This window comes from Balaenoptera borealis (genome assembly GCF_965194805.1).
Source record: "Balaenoptera borealis genome assembly, chromosome: 1".
Lineage (NCBI taxonomy): Eukaryota > Metazoa > Chordata > Mammalia > Artiodactyla > Balaenopteridae > Balaenoptera > Balaenoptera borealis.
Window position 1 is genome coordinate 60,285,019 of NC_138860.1, and position 19,107 is coordinate 60,304,125.

General features: G+C 38.0%; 1 protein-coding gene across 2 annotated transcripts in view; it reads left to right on the forward strand.

Moving 5' to 3' along the window:
• Positions 1-19,107, forward strand: part of KIFAP3 (kinesin associated protein 3) — a 167,291-nt gene that overhangs the window by 46,859 nt on the left and 101,325 nt on the right. For both annotated transcript variants that reach the window (XM_082383822.1, XM_082383823.1), the window contains exon 9: positions 14,769-14,947. In XM_082383822.1, the coding sequence (XP_082239948.1) occupies positions 14,769-14,947 (179 nt within the window). The remainder of the gene's footprint in view (positions 1-14,768; positions 14,948-19,107) is intronic.

Below are 19,107 nucleotides of genomic sequence, written 5' to 3' on the forward strand. Positions count from 1 at the left end.
TTTTTCTCTTCTTCTTCTGGGACCCCTATAATTCGAATGTTGGTGCGTTTAATGTTGTCCCAGAGGTCTCTGAGACTGTCCTCAGTTCTTTTCATTCTTTTTTCTTTATTCTGCTCTGCAGTAGTTATTTCCACTATTTTATCTTCCAGGTCACTTATCCGTTCTTCTGCCTCAGTTATTCTGCTATTGATCCCGTCTAGAGTATTTTTAATTTCATTTATTGTGTTTTTCATTGTTGCTTGGTTCCTCTTTAGTTCTTCTACGTCCTTGTTAAATGTTTCTTGCATTTTGTCTATTCTATTTCCAAGATTTTGGATCATCTCTACTATCGTTATTCTGAACTCTTTTTCAGGTAGACTGCCTATTTCCTCTTCATTTGTTAGGTCTGGTGTGTTTTTACCTTGCTCCTTCATCTGCTCTTTGTTTTTCTGTCTTCTTATTTTGCTTATCTTACTGTGTTTGGGGTCTCCTTTTCGCAGGCTGCAGGTTCGTAGTTCTTGTTGTTTTTGGTATCTGTCCCCAGTGGCTAAGGTTGGTTCAGTGGGTTGTGTAGGCTTCCTGGTGGAGGGAACTAGTGCCTGTGTTCTGGTGGATGAGGCTGGATCTTGTCTTTCTGGTGGGCAGGTCCACGTCTGGTGGTGTGTTTTGGGGTGTCTGTGGCCTTACTATGATTTTAGGCAGCCTCTCTGCTAATGGATGGGGCTGTGTTCCTGTCTTGCTAGTTGTTTGGCATAAGGTATCCAGCACTATAGCTTGCTGGTCGTTGAGTGAACCTGGGTCTTGGTGTTGAGATGGAGATCTCTGGGAGATTTTCATTGTTTGGTATTACATGGAGCTGGGAGGTCTCTTGTGGACCAGTGTCCTGAAGTTGGCTCTCCCACCTCAGAGGCACAGTCCTGATGCCTGGCTGGATCACCAAGAGCCTTTCATCCACAGAGCTCAGAATAAAAGGGAGAAAAAATAGAAAGAAAAAAAGAAAGGGGATAAAATAAAATAAAGTAAGATAAAATAAAATAAAGTTAATAAAATAAAAAATAAAAAATAATTATTAAGAAAAAAAGAAAAAAGAAATTTAAAGTAAAAAAAAAACAACAACAAAAAACAAAAAACGGATGCACAGAACCCTAGGACAAATGGTGAAAGCAAAGCTATACAGACAAAATCTCACACAGAAGCATACACATACACACTCACAAAAAGAGGAAAAGGGGAAAAAATAATATATCTTGCTCCCAAAGTCCACCTCCTCAATTTGGGATGATTCGTTGTCTATTCAGGTGTTCCACAGATGCAGGTACATCAAGTTGTTTGTGGAGCTTTAATCCACTGCTTCTGAGGCTGCTGGGAGAAATTTCCCTTTCTCTTCTTTGTTTGCACAGCTCCCGTGTTTCAGCTTTGGATTTGGACCTGCCTCTTCGTGTAGGTCGCCTGAGGGCATCTGTTCTTCGCTCAGACAGGACGGGGTTAATGGAGCAGCTGCTTCGGGGGCTATGGCTCACTTAGGGTTGGGGGAAGGAGGGGCACGGATGCGGGGTGAGCCTGCAGCGGCAGAGGCCAGCATGACGTTGCAACAACCTGAGGCGCACTGTGCGTTCTCCAGGGGAAGTTGTGCCTGGATCACGGGACCCTGGCAGTGGCGGGCTGCACAGGCTCCCGGGAGGGGAGGTGTGGATAGTGACCTGTGCTTGCACACAGGCTTCTTGGTGGTGGCAGCAGCAGCCTTAGCGTTTCATGCCCATCTCTGGGGTCCGCGCTGATAGCTGCGGCTCGCGCTCGTCTCTGGAGCTCGTTTAGGTGGCGCTCTGAATCTCCTCTCCTCCTGCACCAGGAGACAAAGAGGCAAGAAAAAGTCTTGCCTGTTTGGCAGCTCCAGACCTTTTCCCGGACTCCCTCCCGGCTAGCTGTGATGCACTAGCCCCTTCAGGCTGTTTTCACGCTGCCAACCCCAGTCTTCTCCCTGCAATCCGACCGAAGCCCAGGCCTCAGCTCCCAGCCCCGGAGGGTGAGCAGACAAGCCTCTCGGGCTGGTGAGTGCTGGTCAGCACCGATCCTCTGTGCGGGAATCTCTCCGCTTTGCCCTCCGCACCCCTGTGGCTGCGCTCTCCTCTGTGGCTCCGAAGCTTCCCCCCTCTGCCACTCGCAGTCTCCGCCCACGAAGGAACTTCCTAGTGTGTGGAAACCTTTCCTCCTTCACAACTCCCTCCCACTGGTGCAGGTCCCGTCCCTATTCTTTTTTTTTTTAATTTTTTTTAATTTTTGTATTTTTTTAAATTTTTAAATTTTTTATTTTATTTATTTATTTTTTTAAATTTTTTTAAACATCTTTATTGGAGTATAATTGCTTTACAATGGTGTGTTAGTTTCTGCTTTATAACAAAGTGAATCAGTTATACATATACATGTGTTCCCACATCCCCTCCCTCTTTCATCTCCCTCCCTCCCACCCTCCCCATCCTACCCCTCCAGGTGGTCACAAAGCACCGAGCTGATCTCCCTGTGCTATGCGGCTGCTTCCCACTAGCTATCTATTTTACATTTGGTAGTGTATACATGTCCATGACACTCCCTCACCCTGTCACATCTCACCCCTCCCCCTCCCCATATCCTCAAGTCCATTCTCTAGTAGGTCTGTGTCTTTATTCCCGTCTTGCCACTAGGTACTTCATGACCTTTTTTTTTTTTTTCCCTTAGATTCCATATATATGTGTTAGCATACTGTATTTGTTTTTCTCTTTCTGACTTACTTCACTCTGTATGACAGACTCTAACTCCATCCACCTCATTACAAATACCTCCATTTCATTTCTTTTTCTGGCTGAGTAATATTCCATTGTATATATGTGCCACATCTTCTTTATCCATTCATCTGATGATGGACACTTAGGTTGTTTCCATGTCCTGGCTATTGTAAATAGAGCTGCAATGGATATTTTGGTACATGACTCTTTTTTTTTTTTTTTTTAATTTATTTATTTATTTATTTATGGCTGTGTTGGGTCTTCGTTTCTGTGTGAGGGCTTTCTCCAGTTGCGGCAAGTGGGGGCCACTCTTCATCGCGGTGCGTGGGCCTCTCACTATCGCGGCTTCTCTTGTTGCGGAGCACAGGCTCCAGACGCGCAGGCTCAGCAGCCGTGGCTCACGGGCCCAGCCGCTCCGCGGCATGTGGGATCTTCCCAGACCAGGGCTCGAACCCGTGTCCCCTGCATTGGCAGGCAGATTCTCAACCACTGCGCCACCAGGGAAGCCCACATGACTCTTTTTGAATTATGGTTTTCTCAGGGTATATGCCCAGTAGTGGGATTGCTGGGTCATATGGTAGTTCTATTTTTAGTTTTTTAAGGAACCTCCATACTGTTCTCCATAGTGGCTGTATCAATTTACATTCCCCCCAACAGTGCAAGAGTGTTCCCTTTCCTCCACACCCTCTCCAGCATTTATTGTTTGTAGATTTTTTGATGATGGCCATTCTGACCGGTGTGAGATGATAGCTCATTGTAGTTTTGATTTGCATTTCTCTAATGATTAATGATGTTGAGCATTCTTTCATGTGTCTGTTGGCCATCTGTATATCTTCTTTGGAGAAATGTCTATTTAGATCTTCTGCCCATTTTTGGATTGGGTTGTTCGTTTTTTTGTTATTGAGCTGCATGAGCTGCTTGTGAATCTTGGAGATTACTCCTTTGTCAGATGCTTCATTTGCAAATATTTTCTCCCATTCTGATGGTTGTCTTTTGGTCTTGTTTATGGTTTCCTTTGCTGTGCAAAAGCTTTTAAGTTTCATTAGGTCCCATTTGTTGATTTGTGTTCTTATTTCCATTTCTCTGGGAGATGGGTCAAAAAGAATCTTGCTGTGATGTATGTCATAGAGTGTTCTGCCTATGTTTTCCTCTAAGAGTTTGATAGTGTCTGGCCTTACATTTAGGTCTTTAATCCATTTTGAGTTTATTTTTGTGCATGGTTTCAGGGAGTGTTCTAATTTCATACTTTTACATGTACCTGTCCAATGTTCCCAGCACCACTTATTGAGGAGGCTGTCTTTTCTCCACTGTATATGCTTGCCTCCTTTATCAAAGATAAGGTGACCATATGTACGTGGGTTTATCTCTGGGCTTTCTATCCTGTTCCATTGATCTATATTTCTGTTTTTGTGCCAGTACCAAACTATCTTGATTACTGTAGCTTTGTAATATAGTCTGAAGTCAGGGAGCCTGATTCCTCCAGCTCCATTTTTCGTCCTCAAGATTGCTTTGGCTATTCGGGGTCTTTTGTGTCTCCATACAAATTGTGAAATTTTTTGTTCTAGTTTTGTGAAAAATGCCAGTGGTAGTTTGATAGGGATCGCATTGAATCTGTAGATTGCTTTGGGTAGTAGAGTCATTTTCACAATGTTGATTCTTCCAATCCAAGAACATGGTATATCTCTCCATCTATTTGTATCATCTTTAATTTCTTTCATCAGTGTCCTATAATTTTCTGCATACAGGTCTTTTGTCTCCTTAGGTAGGTTTATTCCTAGATATTTTATCCTTTTTGTTGCAATGGTAAACGGGAGTGTTTTCTTAATTTCACTTTCAGATTTTTTGTCATTAGTGTATAGAAATGCAAGAAATTTCTGTGCATTAATTTTGTATCCTGCTACTTTACCAAATTCATTGATTAGCTCTAGTAGTTTTCTGGTAGGATCTTCAGGATTCTCTATGTATAGTATCATGTCATCTGCAAACAGTGACAGCTTTACTTCTTCTTTTTCGATTTGGATTTCTTTTATTTCTTTTTCTTCTCTGATTGCTGTGGCTAACACTTCCAAAACGATGTTGAATAATAGTGGTGAGAGTGGGCAACCTTGTCTTGTTCCTGATCTTAGTGGAAATGGTTTCAGTTTTTCACCATTGAGGACAATGTTGGCTGTGGGTTTGTCATATATGGCCTTTATTATGTTGAGGAAAGTTCCCTCTATGCCTACTTTCCGCAGGGCTTTTATCATAAATGGGTGTTGAATTTTGTCGAAAGCTTTCTCTGCATCTATTGAGATGATCATATGGTTTTTCTCCTTCAATTTGTTAATATGATGTATCACGTTGATTGATTTGCGTATATTGAAGAATCCATGCATTCCTGGGATAAACCCCAGTTGATCATGGTGTATAATCCTTTTAATGTGCTGTTGGATTCTGTTTGCTAGTATTTTGTTGAAGATTTTTGCATCTGTGTTCTTCAGTGATATTGGCCTGTAGTTTTCTTTCTTTGTGACATCTTTGTCTGGTTTTGGTATCAGGGTGATGATGGCCTCGTAGAATGAGTTTGGGAGTGTTCCTCCCTCTGCAGTATTTTGGAAGAGTTTGAGAAGGATAGGTGTTAGCTCTTCTCTAAATGTTTGATAGAATTCGCCTGTGAAGCCATCTGGTCCTGGGCTTTTGTTTGTTGGAAGGTTTTTAATCACAGTTTCAATTTCAGTGCTTGTGATTGGTCTGTTCATATTTTCTATTTCTTCCTGGTTCAGTCTCGGCAGTTTGTGCATTTCTAAGAATCTGTCCATTTCTTCCAGGTTGTCCATTTTGTTGGCATAGAGTTGCTTGTAGTAATCTCTCATGATCTTTTGTATTTCTGCAGTGTCAGTGGTTACTTCTCCTTTTTCATTTCTAATTCTATTGATTTGAGTCTTCTCCCTTTTTCTCTTGATGAGTCTGGCTAATGGTTTATCAATTTTGTTTATTTTCTCAAAGAACCAGCTTTTAGTTTTATTGATTTTTGCTATTGTTTCCTTCATTTCTTTTTCATTTATTTCTGACCTGATCTTTATAATTTCTTTCCTGCTGCTGGCTTTGGGGTTTTTTTGTTCTTCTTTCTCTAACTGCTTTAGGTGCAAGGTTAGGTTGTTTATTCGAGATGTTTCCTGTTTCTTGAGGTAGGCTTGTATTGCTATAAACTTCCCTCTTAGCACTGCTTTTGCTGCGTCCCTTGGTTTTGGGTCGTCGTATCTCCATTGTCATTTGTTTCTAGGTATTTTTTGATTTCCCCTTTGATTTCTTCAGTGATCACTTCGTTATTAAGTAGTGTATTGTGTAGCCTCCATGTGTTTGTATTTTTTACAGATCTTTTCCTGTAATTGATATCTAGTCTCATAGCGTTGTGGTCGGAAAAGATACTTGATACGATTTCAATTTTCTTAAATTTACCAAGGCTTGATTTGTGACCGAAGATATGATTTATCCTGGAGAATGTTCCATGAGCACTTGAGAAAAATGTGTATTCTGTTGTTTTCGGGTGGAATGTCCTATAAATATCAATTAAGTCCATCTTGTTTAATGTATCATTTAAAGCTTGTGTTTCCTTATTTATTTTCATTTTGGATGATCTGTCCATTGGTGAAAGTGGGGTGTTAAAGTCCCCTACTATGATTGTGTTGTTGTCGATTTCCCCTTTTATGGCTGTTAGTATTTGCCTTATGTATTGAGGTGCTCCTATGTTGGGTGCATAAATATTTACAATTGTTATACCTTCCCCTTGGATCGATCCCTTGATCATTATATAGTGTCCTTCTTTGTCTCTTGTAATAGTCTTTATTTTAAAGTCTATTTTGTCTGATATGAGAATTGCTGCTCCAGCTTTCTTTTGATTTCCATTTGCATGGAATATCTTTTTCCATCCCCTCACTTTCAGTCTGTATGTGTCCCTTGGTCTGATGTGGGTCTCTTTTAGACAGCATATATATGGGTCTTGTTTTTGTATCCATTCAACCAGCCTGTGTCTTTTGATGGGAGCATTTAATCCATTTACATTCAAGGTGATTATTGATATGTATGTTCCTATTCCCATTTTCTTAAATATTTTGGGTTTGTTACTGTAGGTGTTTTCCTTCTCTTGTGTTTCTTGCCTAGAGAAGTTCCTTTAGCATTTGTTGTAAAGCTGGTTTGGTGGTGCTGAACTCTCTCAGCTTTTGCTTGTCTGTAAAGGTTTTAATTTCTCCATCAAATCTGAATGAGATCCTTGCTGGGTAGAGTAATCTTGTTTGTTGGTTTTTCTCCTTCATCACTTTAAGTATATCCTGCCACTCCCTTCTGGCTTGCAGAGTTTCTGCTGAAAGATCAGCTGTTAACCTTATGGGGATTCCCTTGTGTGTTATTTGTTGTTTTTCCCTTGCTGCTTTTAATATGTTTTCTTTATATTTAATTTTGGATAGTTTGATTAATATGTGTCTTGGCGTGTTTCTCCTTGGATTTATCCTGTATGGGACTCTCTGTGCTTCCAGGACTTGATTAACTATTTCCTTTCCCATATTAGGGAAGTTTTCAACTATAATCTCTTCAAATATTTTCTCAGTCCCTTTCTTTTTCTCTTCTTCTTCTGGGACCCCTATAATTCGAATGTTGGTGCGTTTAATGTTGTCCCAGAGGTCTCTGTGACTGTCCTCAGTTCTTTTCTTTCTTTTTTCTTTATCCTGCTCTGCAGTAGTTATTTCCACTATTTTATCTTCCAGGTCACTTATCCGTTCTTCTGCCTCAGTTATTCTGCTATTGATCCCGTCTAGAGTATTTTTAATTTCATTTATTGTGTTTTTCATCGTTGCTTGGTTCCTCTTTAGTTCTTCTACGTCCTTGTTATATGTTTCTTGCATTTTGTCTATTCTATTTCCAAGATTTTGGATCATCCTTACTATCATTATTCTGAATTCTTTTTCAGGTAGACTACCTATTTCCTCTTCACTTGTTAGGTCTGGTGTGTTTTGACCCTGCTCCTTCATCTGCTGTGTGCTTTTCTGTCGTCTCATTTTGCTTATCTTACTGTGTTTGGGGTCTCCTTTTCACAGGCTGCAGGTTCGTAGTTCCCGTTGTTTTTGGTATCTCTCTCCAGTGGCTAAGGTTGGTTCAGTGGGTTGTGTAGGCTTCCTGGTGGAGGGAACTAGTGCCTGTGTTCTGGTGGATGAGGTTGGATCTTGTCTTTCTGGTGGGCACGTCCACGTCTGGTGGTGTGTTTTGGGGTGTCTGTGGCCTTATTATGATTTTAGGCAACGTCTCTGCTAATGGATGGGGCTGTGTTCCTGTCTTGCTAGTTGTTTGGCATAGGGTGTCCAGCACTGTAGCTTGCTGGTCATTGAATGAAGCTGGGTCTTCATGTTGAGATGGAGATCTCTGAGAGATTTTTGCCGTTTGGTATTATGTGGAGCTGGAAGGTCTCCTGTGGACCAGTGTTCTGAAGTTGGCTCTCCCACCTCAGAGGCACAGTCCTGATGCCTGGCTGGAGCACCAAGAGCCTTTCATCCACACGGCTCGCAATAAAAGGGAGAAAAAAATAGAAAGAAAGAGAGAAAGAGGATAAAATAAAATAAAATAAAACTATTATAATAAAAAATAAGAAAAAATTAAGAATAAATTTATTAAGAAAAAATTTTTTTTAATTTTTAAAAATAGATTTATTAATTTTTTATAATAAAAAGTAAGAAAAATTCAGAAAAAATTTATTAAGAAAAAAATTTTAATTTTTAAAAATAAAAAATATGAAAAACTTATTAAAAATTTTTTTTAATTTCTAAAAATAGGAAATAAGGAAAAAATTATTAAGAAAACATTTATTAGGAAAAAAAAATTTTTTTAAGTAAAAAAAGAGGAAAAAAAAAAAAAAACGGACGGACCTAACCCTAGGACTAATGGTGAAGGCAAAGCTGTACAGACAAAATCTCACCCAGAAGCATATACATATACACTCACAAAAAAAGGAAAAGGGGAAAAATTAATATATCCTGCTCCCAAAGTCCACCTCCTGAATTTGGGATGATTCGTTGTCTATTCAGGTATTCAACAGATGCAGGCACATCAAGTTGTTTGTGGAGCTTTACTCCGCTGCTTCTGAGGCTGCTAGGAGAGATTTCCCTTTCTCTTCTTTGGTCATACAGCTCCCGGGGTTCAGCTTTGGATTTGGACCCGCCTCTGCATGTAGGTCTCCTGAGTGCGTCTGTTCCCTGCCCAGACAGAACGGGGTTAAAGGAGCAGCTGCTTCGGGCGCTCTGGCTCACTCAGCACGGTGGGAGGAAGGGGTACAGATGCGGCGCGAGCCTGCGGCAGCAGAGGCCAGCGTGACGTTGCAGCAGCCTGAGGCGCGCCATGCATTCTCCCGGGGAAGTTGTCCCCGGATCACGGGAGCCTGGCAGTGGCGGGCTGCACCGGCTCCCGGGAGGGGCGGCGTGGAGAGTGACCTGTGCTCACACACAGGCTTCTTGGTGGCCGCAGCAGCAGCCCTAGCGTCTCCTGCCCGTCTCTGGGGTCCGCGCTGATAGCCGCGGCTCGTGCCCGTCTCTGGAGTTCGTTTAGGCGGGCTCTGAATCCCCTCTCCTTGCGCGCCGTGAAACAAAGAGGCAAGAAAAAGTCTCTTGCCTCTTCGGCAGCAGCAGACTTTTTCCCGGACTCCCTCCCGTTTAGCACCGAAGCCTGAGCCTCAGCTCCCAGTCCCCGCCCGCCCCTGCGGCTGAGCAGACAAGCCTCTTGGGCTGGTGAGTGCTGCTCGGCGCCGAGCCTCCATGTGGGAATCTCTCCGTTTTTCCTTCTGCGCCCCTATTGCTGTGGGATCCGCACTGATAGCCACGGCTCGCGCCCATCTCTGGAGCTCATTTAGGTGGCACTCTGAATCCCCTCTCCTTGCACGCCGCGAAACAAAGAGGCAAGAAAAAGTCTCTTGCCTCTTCGGCAGCTGCAGACTTTTTCCCGGACTCCCTCCCAGCTAGCACCGAAGCCCGAGCCTCAGCTCCCAGCCCCGCCCGCCCAGGCGGGTGAGCAGACAAGCCTCTCGGGCTGGTGAGTGCTGGTCGGCACCGATCCTCCGTGCGGGAATCTCTCCGCTTTGCCCTCCGCACCCCTGTGGCTGCGCTCTCCTCCGTGGCTCTGAAGCTTCCCCCCTCTGCCACCCGCAGTCTCTGCCCGCCAAGGGGCTTCCTAGTGCGTGGAAACCTTTCCTCCTTCACAGCTCCCTCCCACTGGTGCAGGTCCCATCCCTATTCTTTTGTCTCTGTTATTTTTTCTTTTGCCCTACCCAAGTACGTGGGGATTTTCTTGCCTTTTGGGAGGTCTGACGTCTTCTGCCAGCGTTCAGTGGGTGTTCTGTAGGAGCAGTTCCTCGTGTAGATGTATTTCTACTGTATCTGTGAGAAGGAAGGTGATCTCCGCATCTTACTCTTCCGCCATCTTGCCTCCTCCTCCCAGAAGCCAGGCCTCATCTTTGAGAACCACCAACAAGTATATATCAATCTGGTCCAGCTGGGCTAGCCTCCGTCGCCCCGCCCCTATTCTTTTGTCTCTGTTGTTTCTTTTTTCTTTTGCCCTACCCAGGTACATGGGGAGTTTCTTGCCTTTTGGGAGGTCTGACGTCTTCTGCCAGCATTCAGTGGGTGTTCTATAGGAGCAGTTCCACGAGTAGATGTATTTCTGATGTATCTGTGGGGAGGAAGGTGATCTCCGCGTCTTACTCTTCCGCCATCTTCTCCTCTCTCTGAGTTTATTTTTGTATATGATGTGAATAAGTATTCCAGCTTCATTCTTTTGCATGTAGCTGTTTAATTTTCCCAACACTGTTTATTGAAGAAGCTGTCTTTTAGCCATTGTATATTCTTTCCTCCATTGTTGTAGATTGACCATGTAAGTGTGAGTTTATTCCTGCACTCTCTATTCTGTTCCATTGCTATGTGTCTGCTTTTGTGCCATACCATACTGTTTTGTTTACTGTGGCTTTGTAGTATAGTTTGATATCAGAGCGCGTGATATCTCCAGCTTTGTTCTTTGTAAAGAACAAAGCTGGAGATATTGTTTTGGCTGTTCGGGGTCTTTGTGTTTCCACGTGCATATATATTTAAAATTGTTGTATTTTCTTGTTGGAGTGATCCCTTTATCATTATGTAATGTCCTTCTTTGTCTCTAGTTACAGTCTTTGGTTTAAAGTCTATTTGTCTGATATAAGTATTGCTACCCCATTTTTCTTTTTGTTTCCATTTGCATGGAATACCTTTTAACATCCTCTCATTTTCTGTCAGTTTGTGGCTTTAGATCTGAAGTGATTCTCTTACAGGCACCATACGCATGGGTCTTATTTTTGTATCCAGTCAGCCACTCTATGTCTTGATTGGAGCTTTTAGTCCATTTACACTTAAAGTAATTATTGATAGGTATGTACTTTTTGCCATTTTGTTCATTGTTTTGGGGTTTTTTTTTTAATAGTCCTTTTATGGTCCTTTCTTTTGCTCTCTTCCCTTGTGATTTGATGTCTACCTTTTGTGTTATGTTTGGATTCCTTTGTCTTTTGTGTGTGTGTATCTATTATAGATTTTTGGTTTGTGGTTACCATGAGGTTTATAGATATATATATATATATATTTTTATATATATATATATATCTGTTATAAACCCTATGATACATTATTATTTTTGTATAAACAGTCAATTTTACTTTAAAGATGTTTAAATATTAAGAAAATAACCTTATATATTTACTTATATAGTTACTATTTCCACCGATTCTACTATTTTTTGTGTAGATCATGTTTCTGTCATCATTTTCTTTCTGTCTGAAAGATTTCCTTGTATATTTCTCACAGGATAGATTTACTAATGATGAATTATTTTATCTTTTTACATCTGAGAAATTCTTTGTTTTTTTTTTTCTTTTTTGAAATATTTTTACTGGTTTATAATTCTAGGTTGACAACTTATTTCTATTTGCTAAACATTCTGTTACACTGTTGACATGCTTGCATTGTTTCTGATGAGAAGTCTGCTGTCATCCTTATCTTTTCTTCATCTGTATATGAGGTTTTTTCCCTCTGGCTGCTTTAAAATGGTCTCTTCATCATTTGTTTTGACCAGTTTGATTATATTGTGCTTTGGTGTAGCTTTCTTCGTGTTTCTTGTTCTTGGATTTCACTGACCTTATTGGGATTGTGGATTTATATTTTTTATCAAATTTGGAAAATTATCAATTATTATTTCTTCAGGGACTCCAATTACAGGTATATTAGGTCACTTGACGTTTTTTCCATAGTTTACTGATACTCTTTACATTTTTGCTGTTGTTGTTTTTTTCTTTGTGTGTTTAATTGTGGATCGTTTCTAGTTATGTCTTCAATTTCACTAATCTTTTCTTCTCCAGTCTCTAAACTGCCATTAATTCCATTTAGTATACAATCTCAGGCATTGTAGTTTTCATTGCTAGATGTTTGATTTAATCTTTTGTATAGCCTCCATGTCTCTACTTAACTTTTAGAAAATTTGGAATACAGTTATATAACTATTTTGATGTTCATGTTCGATCATTCTAACTGTGGTGTCAGTTCTAGAACAGTTAGCTGATTTTTCTTTTCCTTACAGGTTGTGTTTTCCTGCTTTTTTTGAATGGCTAATAATCTTTGATTGGAGGCAGGACAATGTGAAATTTTCATTGTTAGGTGATGGATATTATTTTATTCCTATAAATATTCTATTCCTGAGCTTTATTGTGAGACATAATTAAATTACTTGGAAACAGTTTGATCCTTTTGGATCATGCTCTTAAGATTTGTGAGTTTGGACATGAGCAGCATTTAGTCTAAAACTAATTATTCCATACTACTGAGGCAAGGCCCATGTGAGAACTCTACCCAGTGGCCCATTAATTATGAAGTTTCCAGTATAGCTGGTAGAAACAGGCATTATTTCCAGCTCTGTGTTCATGTCATGTATTTTTTCTTCTAATTCTTTCATTTTGTTCTGCCCCCAGCCTCAGATTTGTAACACATGTGACTAGTCAGTACTCTGCTCAATATGTAAAGTAGACCTCTGCAGAACTCTGGAACTCTTCTCTTTTTGCAGCTCTGTCCTCTCTGGTATTTTTTTCTGTGAACTCTAGCCACCTTGGCTTCCCTGGTCCCTTGGTTCCATCTCTTCATTCAAGAATTCTTTGGGGTTCTGCTGGGATTTTTCCTTATCTGTTTCATGACCTAGAATCTCTCAAGACAGTATTCTGGGGCAATCATGGGCCAGGTCATTTGTTTCTTATCTCTCAGGGATAACTATCCTTCATTATCTGGTGTTCAGTGTCCTGAAAACCCTTATTTTAGTCTTTTTGTTGTTGTTGTTATTGTTATTGTTTCTGGTGAGGGTTTCCAATCTGGTCCCTGTTCCTCTAATGTATTAATTTCCCAGAGTTGCCAAAACAAAGTACTGCAAACTGGGTGATTTAAAACAATAGAAATTTCACAGTTCTGGAGGCTAGAAAGCCAAAGTCAAGATGTCAGCAGGGCCATGCTGCCCCTGAAGACTCTAGAGAAGAATCTTTCCTTGGCTCTTCCTAGCATTTGGTGGCTTCTGGCAGTCCTTGGTGTTTCTTGGCTTGTGGCTGCATCTATTCATTCTCTGCCCACACCTTCACATGGCCTTCTTCCCACTGCATCTGTCTGTTATGTCCTCTCTTCTTATGAGGACCCCAGTCATTGGTTTCAAGGTCTACCTTAATCTGTTATGACCTCATCCTAACTAGTTACATCTGCAAAGACCCTGTTTCCAAATTAGTTCAAATTCCCAGGTTCTGGGTGGATGGAAATTTGAGGAGAACACTGTTCAACCCACTACATCTATCTTGGTTGCAAGAAGAAGTCTACTATATGCTTTTTCAACACAACTTTAAAACCTTTTATTAGTGCCTTGCATGGAAAGTCAGCATGGTGCAATAGTGTAAATGTGTGAGCTTTGGTTTCTGGTGGGTTTTCTTGCTGTGTGGCTAGGGCAAGGTATTTAACTTCTCTGAATCTGGGGTTCCCATATGTAAAAATTTTTATAGTATTTCTTGCCTTGTAAAATTGTCTTAAAATTAAAATGGGTTACTGTTTATATATCAACTAGTACAGTGCCTGGCATATAGTAGGTACTTAATTAGTGAGAATTGCTTTTCCATTTCAAATATTTGTTAAATAAAAGTTTATATGTATGCATATATTTTTTTCATAAAGGTTTAGAGATGGTTTATAAGAGTACATAAAATGAAATACTAAAAAAATGAGCAAAATCAAGACAATAGGAGAGCAAAAAGACTATGTTGGCCATAATATTCTATGTAATTCTGACAGAAAACTTTCAGGTTTAACTCTGAAGCTTCCTGTCAGTCAAGGCCAAATGGAAAACATTATCTGTTACATAATTCTCACTGTCAAAAGGGAACAATTAAATGAGTTTCTTATGAGAATGTAAGCATTTTTATTACCATTATCTAAAAGAAATTTTACTTAGAACTAGTATACAGTGGCCTCAACTTTGGTTAGTGTAACAATTATTTTACTGAATTTCATATGGCCATTTTCTGTAGTGACTACCAAAAACTCATTTTGAATATGAAAAATAGGTTTTAGTATCCTTAAATTCAGCTCTAGCTATACTCTACATTTTTTAACACAGCAGCCCCTAATTGTTGAAATTTTACCTTGTTTTCTACGTTTGCCTGTTTTATTATTTGCTAACATATACCTTTAATTGACATTTGATTACAATTAAGCTCTTAGCTCCAAGAGGGTAGGAATCATTGTCTTATTTTGGTTATTGCGTCTTTCTCAGAATCATAAGAATATTATTTTATATATATGTTTTGTTTCATATGGCATATATATCAATAATAATAGTTTTCTAATGAATAAATTAACTAGTTAAAATTTTCAAGATGATACACTGTCTTCTACATCTGTTACTTTAATGGGTAGAAATGATTTATTAAATTGTTGATTCAATGTGCCAGTTATTTAACTCTCATTTATTTTACTTTTCTAGTTGCTCTTTATTTGCTTCTGAATCTTGCTGAGGATACACGTACAGAGCTGAAGATGAGGAACAAGAACATAGTTCACATGCTGGTGAAGGCTCTTGATCGGGACAATTTTGAGCTGCTTATTCTAGTTGTGTCATTTTTGAAGAAACTCAGCATTTTTATGGAGAATAAAAATGATATGGTAACTTACATTGAAACAGCCCATGTTCACCATTTTTGAGTTAGAATATTTTGATAAAAAGTAAACACATTATCCCCCTACTGAGATAATTCGGAATGAAAATTTTACAATGGCAGTAACTCACTTAAGTGGCTTCATTAAGAAATATATTTCATATTAGTTAATAATGCAGATAATTAAAGTTTTCTGGATAAAAATATTTTCCTAATATATTGTACAGAATGAATCTTTCCATATTAAACATAATATATAGAAAGTAATTTTAACTTTAGATCGTGTTTCAGAGTCATCTGGCCTTATTATTTTCCCCTAAGGTATTTTTTTTTTTCCTGCATTTCTGGTATTAGTGTGTGGAATTACAGTTTAGCCCAATCTGTTTCTCATTTATTATTCCAATTGGTAGCTGCAAGCTGTTGATTCTGCTTAAGTATCTCTTGAAGCTATCTGTTCTTTATATTCCCAGCGCCGTTGTGTTAGTTCATGCCCTCTTTATTTATACACTCTTCATTTCTTGTTTGAATCATTACAGTAGGTTCCTATTTGCCATCTTATATTGTGTTGATGCAGTTGTCTTTGAGAAATAGTACAAATTGATCATATATTATTTCTCCAGCTGAAAAATATGTATAATATAGAAATATAGAGAGATGGAATAAAAAATATCTGCTTTTTTCCATGTCATTAAAAAGTCTTTGTAAGCACAGTGTTATATTAAATAGATCATACATTAACCATACCTTGCCTTCAGATACTTAAGTTGTTCATAATTTTAGCTATTATAAATAAGACTTCAGTGGACACATTTGTACATGCATCTTTGTCTATATTTCTGTTTATTTTCTTAGAATACATTTCTCGAAATGGAATTATTGGATCATTGGCTTTAACTCCATTGGAAACTATTTTAGAACTGCATGCTAATACAAGTCATTATGTGACTGTGTATTATTGGTATAAGTGGATTCTCCTTCAGATAGTCTAAATATATAGTAGTTCTACCTGTTCTTTTTCCTTCCTTTAAAATCTAATGAGCTAGGAAGTAGCTTATGCTTATTGAACAACATGGCATGCTCTTTGAAAACCTGAGACTGATTAATTAGATTTAATAAGTGCCTTGAATTCTGATACTTGGAATACATGAAATTTTATTTTACCCACGGATATTTAGTATGTGTCATTTTCATCATTAGTTTTGATGATTATTGATGATCACTGTGTGTCTGATACTGTTTTAAGATTGAATTTACGTAATCAAAAACATGTTTTTTGTTTTTATCAATCTTATATTCAAGAATAATATGACCTGGTGATAGATATACTCCTGAGTATAGTTAGAGTGTGGCTAAGTAGTTGCTTCCCCTTGCTGTAAGTTGAAATATATTCTTCCATTTATGTGTTTAGAATAAGTTCACCTTTATTAGGTTTGCAAAATTCAAATTGATTTGCCATAAGCATGTGTCTACTGTGCATTGCTTAGATTTGTATTTAGATAATACTCTTCTTATGTGTTTATTCTGTCAAAACTGATCTCAGGTACATAATTAAAAATTATTTTCTGGTAAAATCATAGATTCAGAAGATACAATATAAATTATCTCATCAAACCTCATTTTTTATTGGGGAGGAAAAACAGGTTCAGGAAAGGTAATTCATCCAAGGTCATAAGAATAATTTGATTGGCAGGGGTTTTAGTGTAGATGTTATGAATTTCATCTTTTATTGTGGAGAAGAATTCATTTTATTTAAGGGCGTTGTATAGAATTAGGATTTTTAGAGCTCAGCTGGACCTTATCTCTATGTTTACATTTTGTAGATTAACTCCTAATTTTACAGATGAAGGAACAGAGGATTAGAGAGGTTAAGTAATTTGCTCAAGGAAATATCTCCAGGATTCAGCTTCCTACTCCTTTTCTGTGCCTCCAAGACAAAATTTCTTTTTGTTTTTATTTTATGTTGTTTTTTAAAAAAAAGATTTTTAGCAAGATTAAGTATAAGCAATTTTTAAATGTTGGCTTTCAGAAACACTGAAAAATAATTACTTAAAGGCTGAAATAAATTTGCTTGTCAGTTTGATAAACTGTCGCTTTGTAGAGAACTTTTAGTAAAAATACTAATTAACTATAAATTCCATTTTAGAGACATAAAATTAAGAGAGTATTGCATGTTGAGACAATGACTAAATTTAGCTTTGGGGATTGAGCTTTTATCAACCAGAAACATGATTAGAAGGCTGTGTCTAGTGTTTAACTATCTGATTGGGCTACATGTTTTACATTCCATTCTCTGCAATGGAAATACAAATTAAAAAAAAAAAAACTCTCCGAGTTACTTTATTAAGTTTGCCATAACCACCAGTGTGTACTGTTGCTTTTTTGAAAGAAAAATATTACTTAATATAATTAGTAACAGATGAAGCCTGTGGCATTTTTATTTAAGAGGGATGGAGGGGAGGGATGACTGATCTATTTGTGAGGTTGTATTATTTATTTAAATAAAGTGTTCATTTTACTGTTATAATGAACTAATACTGACCTTGCTTTTTAGAGTTATATATTTTAAAGGAAGTTTAGTTTGCGTAAAAAAATCTTTCAATTAATGATTTAAACTGAGTTTTCATATTTTTTATATAAATACAATATGATTAAAAGGGAATAAGTGATATTAGAATATGAATTTAAGAACAACAGAGAGGATATATATTCCTTGGGTTGCTTATTTTCTTATTAAGTTTTGAGACTTGTTTTTGTATTTTGAATATAAGTCTTTTATCAGTTATGTTTCCAAGTATTTACTACTTTTCTGTGGCTTGTGTTTTCATTTTCCTATGAGAGCAAAAGGTTTTAATTGTTATGAAATCAAGTATATCAAAAAAAATTTTAATGGATTGTATTTTGGTGTTGTATCTAAGAAATCTTTTCTTAACTCAAGGTCACAAAGATTTCTTCCTGTGTGTTCTTCGAGAAGTTTTGTAGGGTTTGTGTTGTTATTGTTGTTTTTGTTTTAGTCTGTGATCCATCCATTTTTAGTGAATTTTGCATATGGTGCAATGTATAGATCAATATCCATGTTTTGAATATGGATTTCCAATTGTTCCTGCACCATTTGTTGAAGAGACTATCCTTTCTCCACTGAATTGCCTTTGCACCATATTGAAATTGCCTTTGTACTGTTTTTGTTGATAGTCAGTTGACTATGTAGGTGTGGTTTTATTTTTGGACTATTTTCTGTTCCATTAACCTATGTTTCTATGCTTTCGCTGATACATTTTTGTCTTGATTACTGTAGCTTTATAATAAATCTTGAAATAAGGTAGTGTGAACCCTCAAATGTTGTTGCTGTTTTTCAGAATTATTCAGGCTATTTCAAATTCTTTATCTTTCCATATATTTAGAATCAACTAGTCTATTTCTTTAACAAAATATCCTGGAATCTTGATTGAGATTGCATTGAATCTATTGGCAGGATACAGTATATTGACCGTATTGAAGTTTCTGATACATGAACATGGTATAACTCTCCATTTATTTAGGTGTTTCTTGATTTCTTTCATCATTTCATAGTTTTAAGCATACGTATTTTGCACATATTTTGTTAGATTTATACCTAAGTGTTCTACCATTGTAATGGTAGCTTTTAAAAAAGCATCAGTTTCCTGTTGTACATAGATATACAGTTGAATTTTGTATATTGACCTTATGTCCTGTGACCTTGCTACATTCATTTTTTTGCTTGGGATTTTCTAAGTAGACAATTATATCACTTGTAAATAGAAAGTTTTATTTTGTCTCTTCTTAGCTATATACTTTTTATTTCTTTTCTTTTGCATTTTTTTTTTCTTTTTTGGTCTTACTGTACTGGTTAGGCCCTCTAGTATGATGTTAAAAAGGAATGCTGTGACTTGACATCCCTGCCTTGTTACTGGTTTTAGGAAGAAAACAATGTCTTTTACTATTAAGTGTAATTTAATATAGGTTTTTTGTAGATACTTCATTGGTTTAAGTAAGTTCTGTTCTAGTTCTAGTTTGCTGAGACTTTTTATCATGAATGGTAGTTGGATTTTGTCAAATGCCTTTTCTGCATCAATTGAGATAATCACATGGTATTTCTTCTTTAGACTGTTAATATAGTGAATTGTGTTGGTTGACTTTCAAATGTTAAGC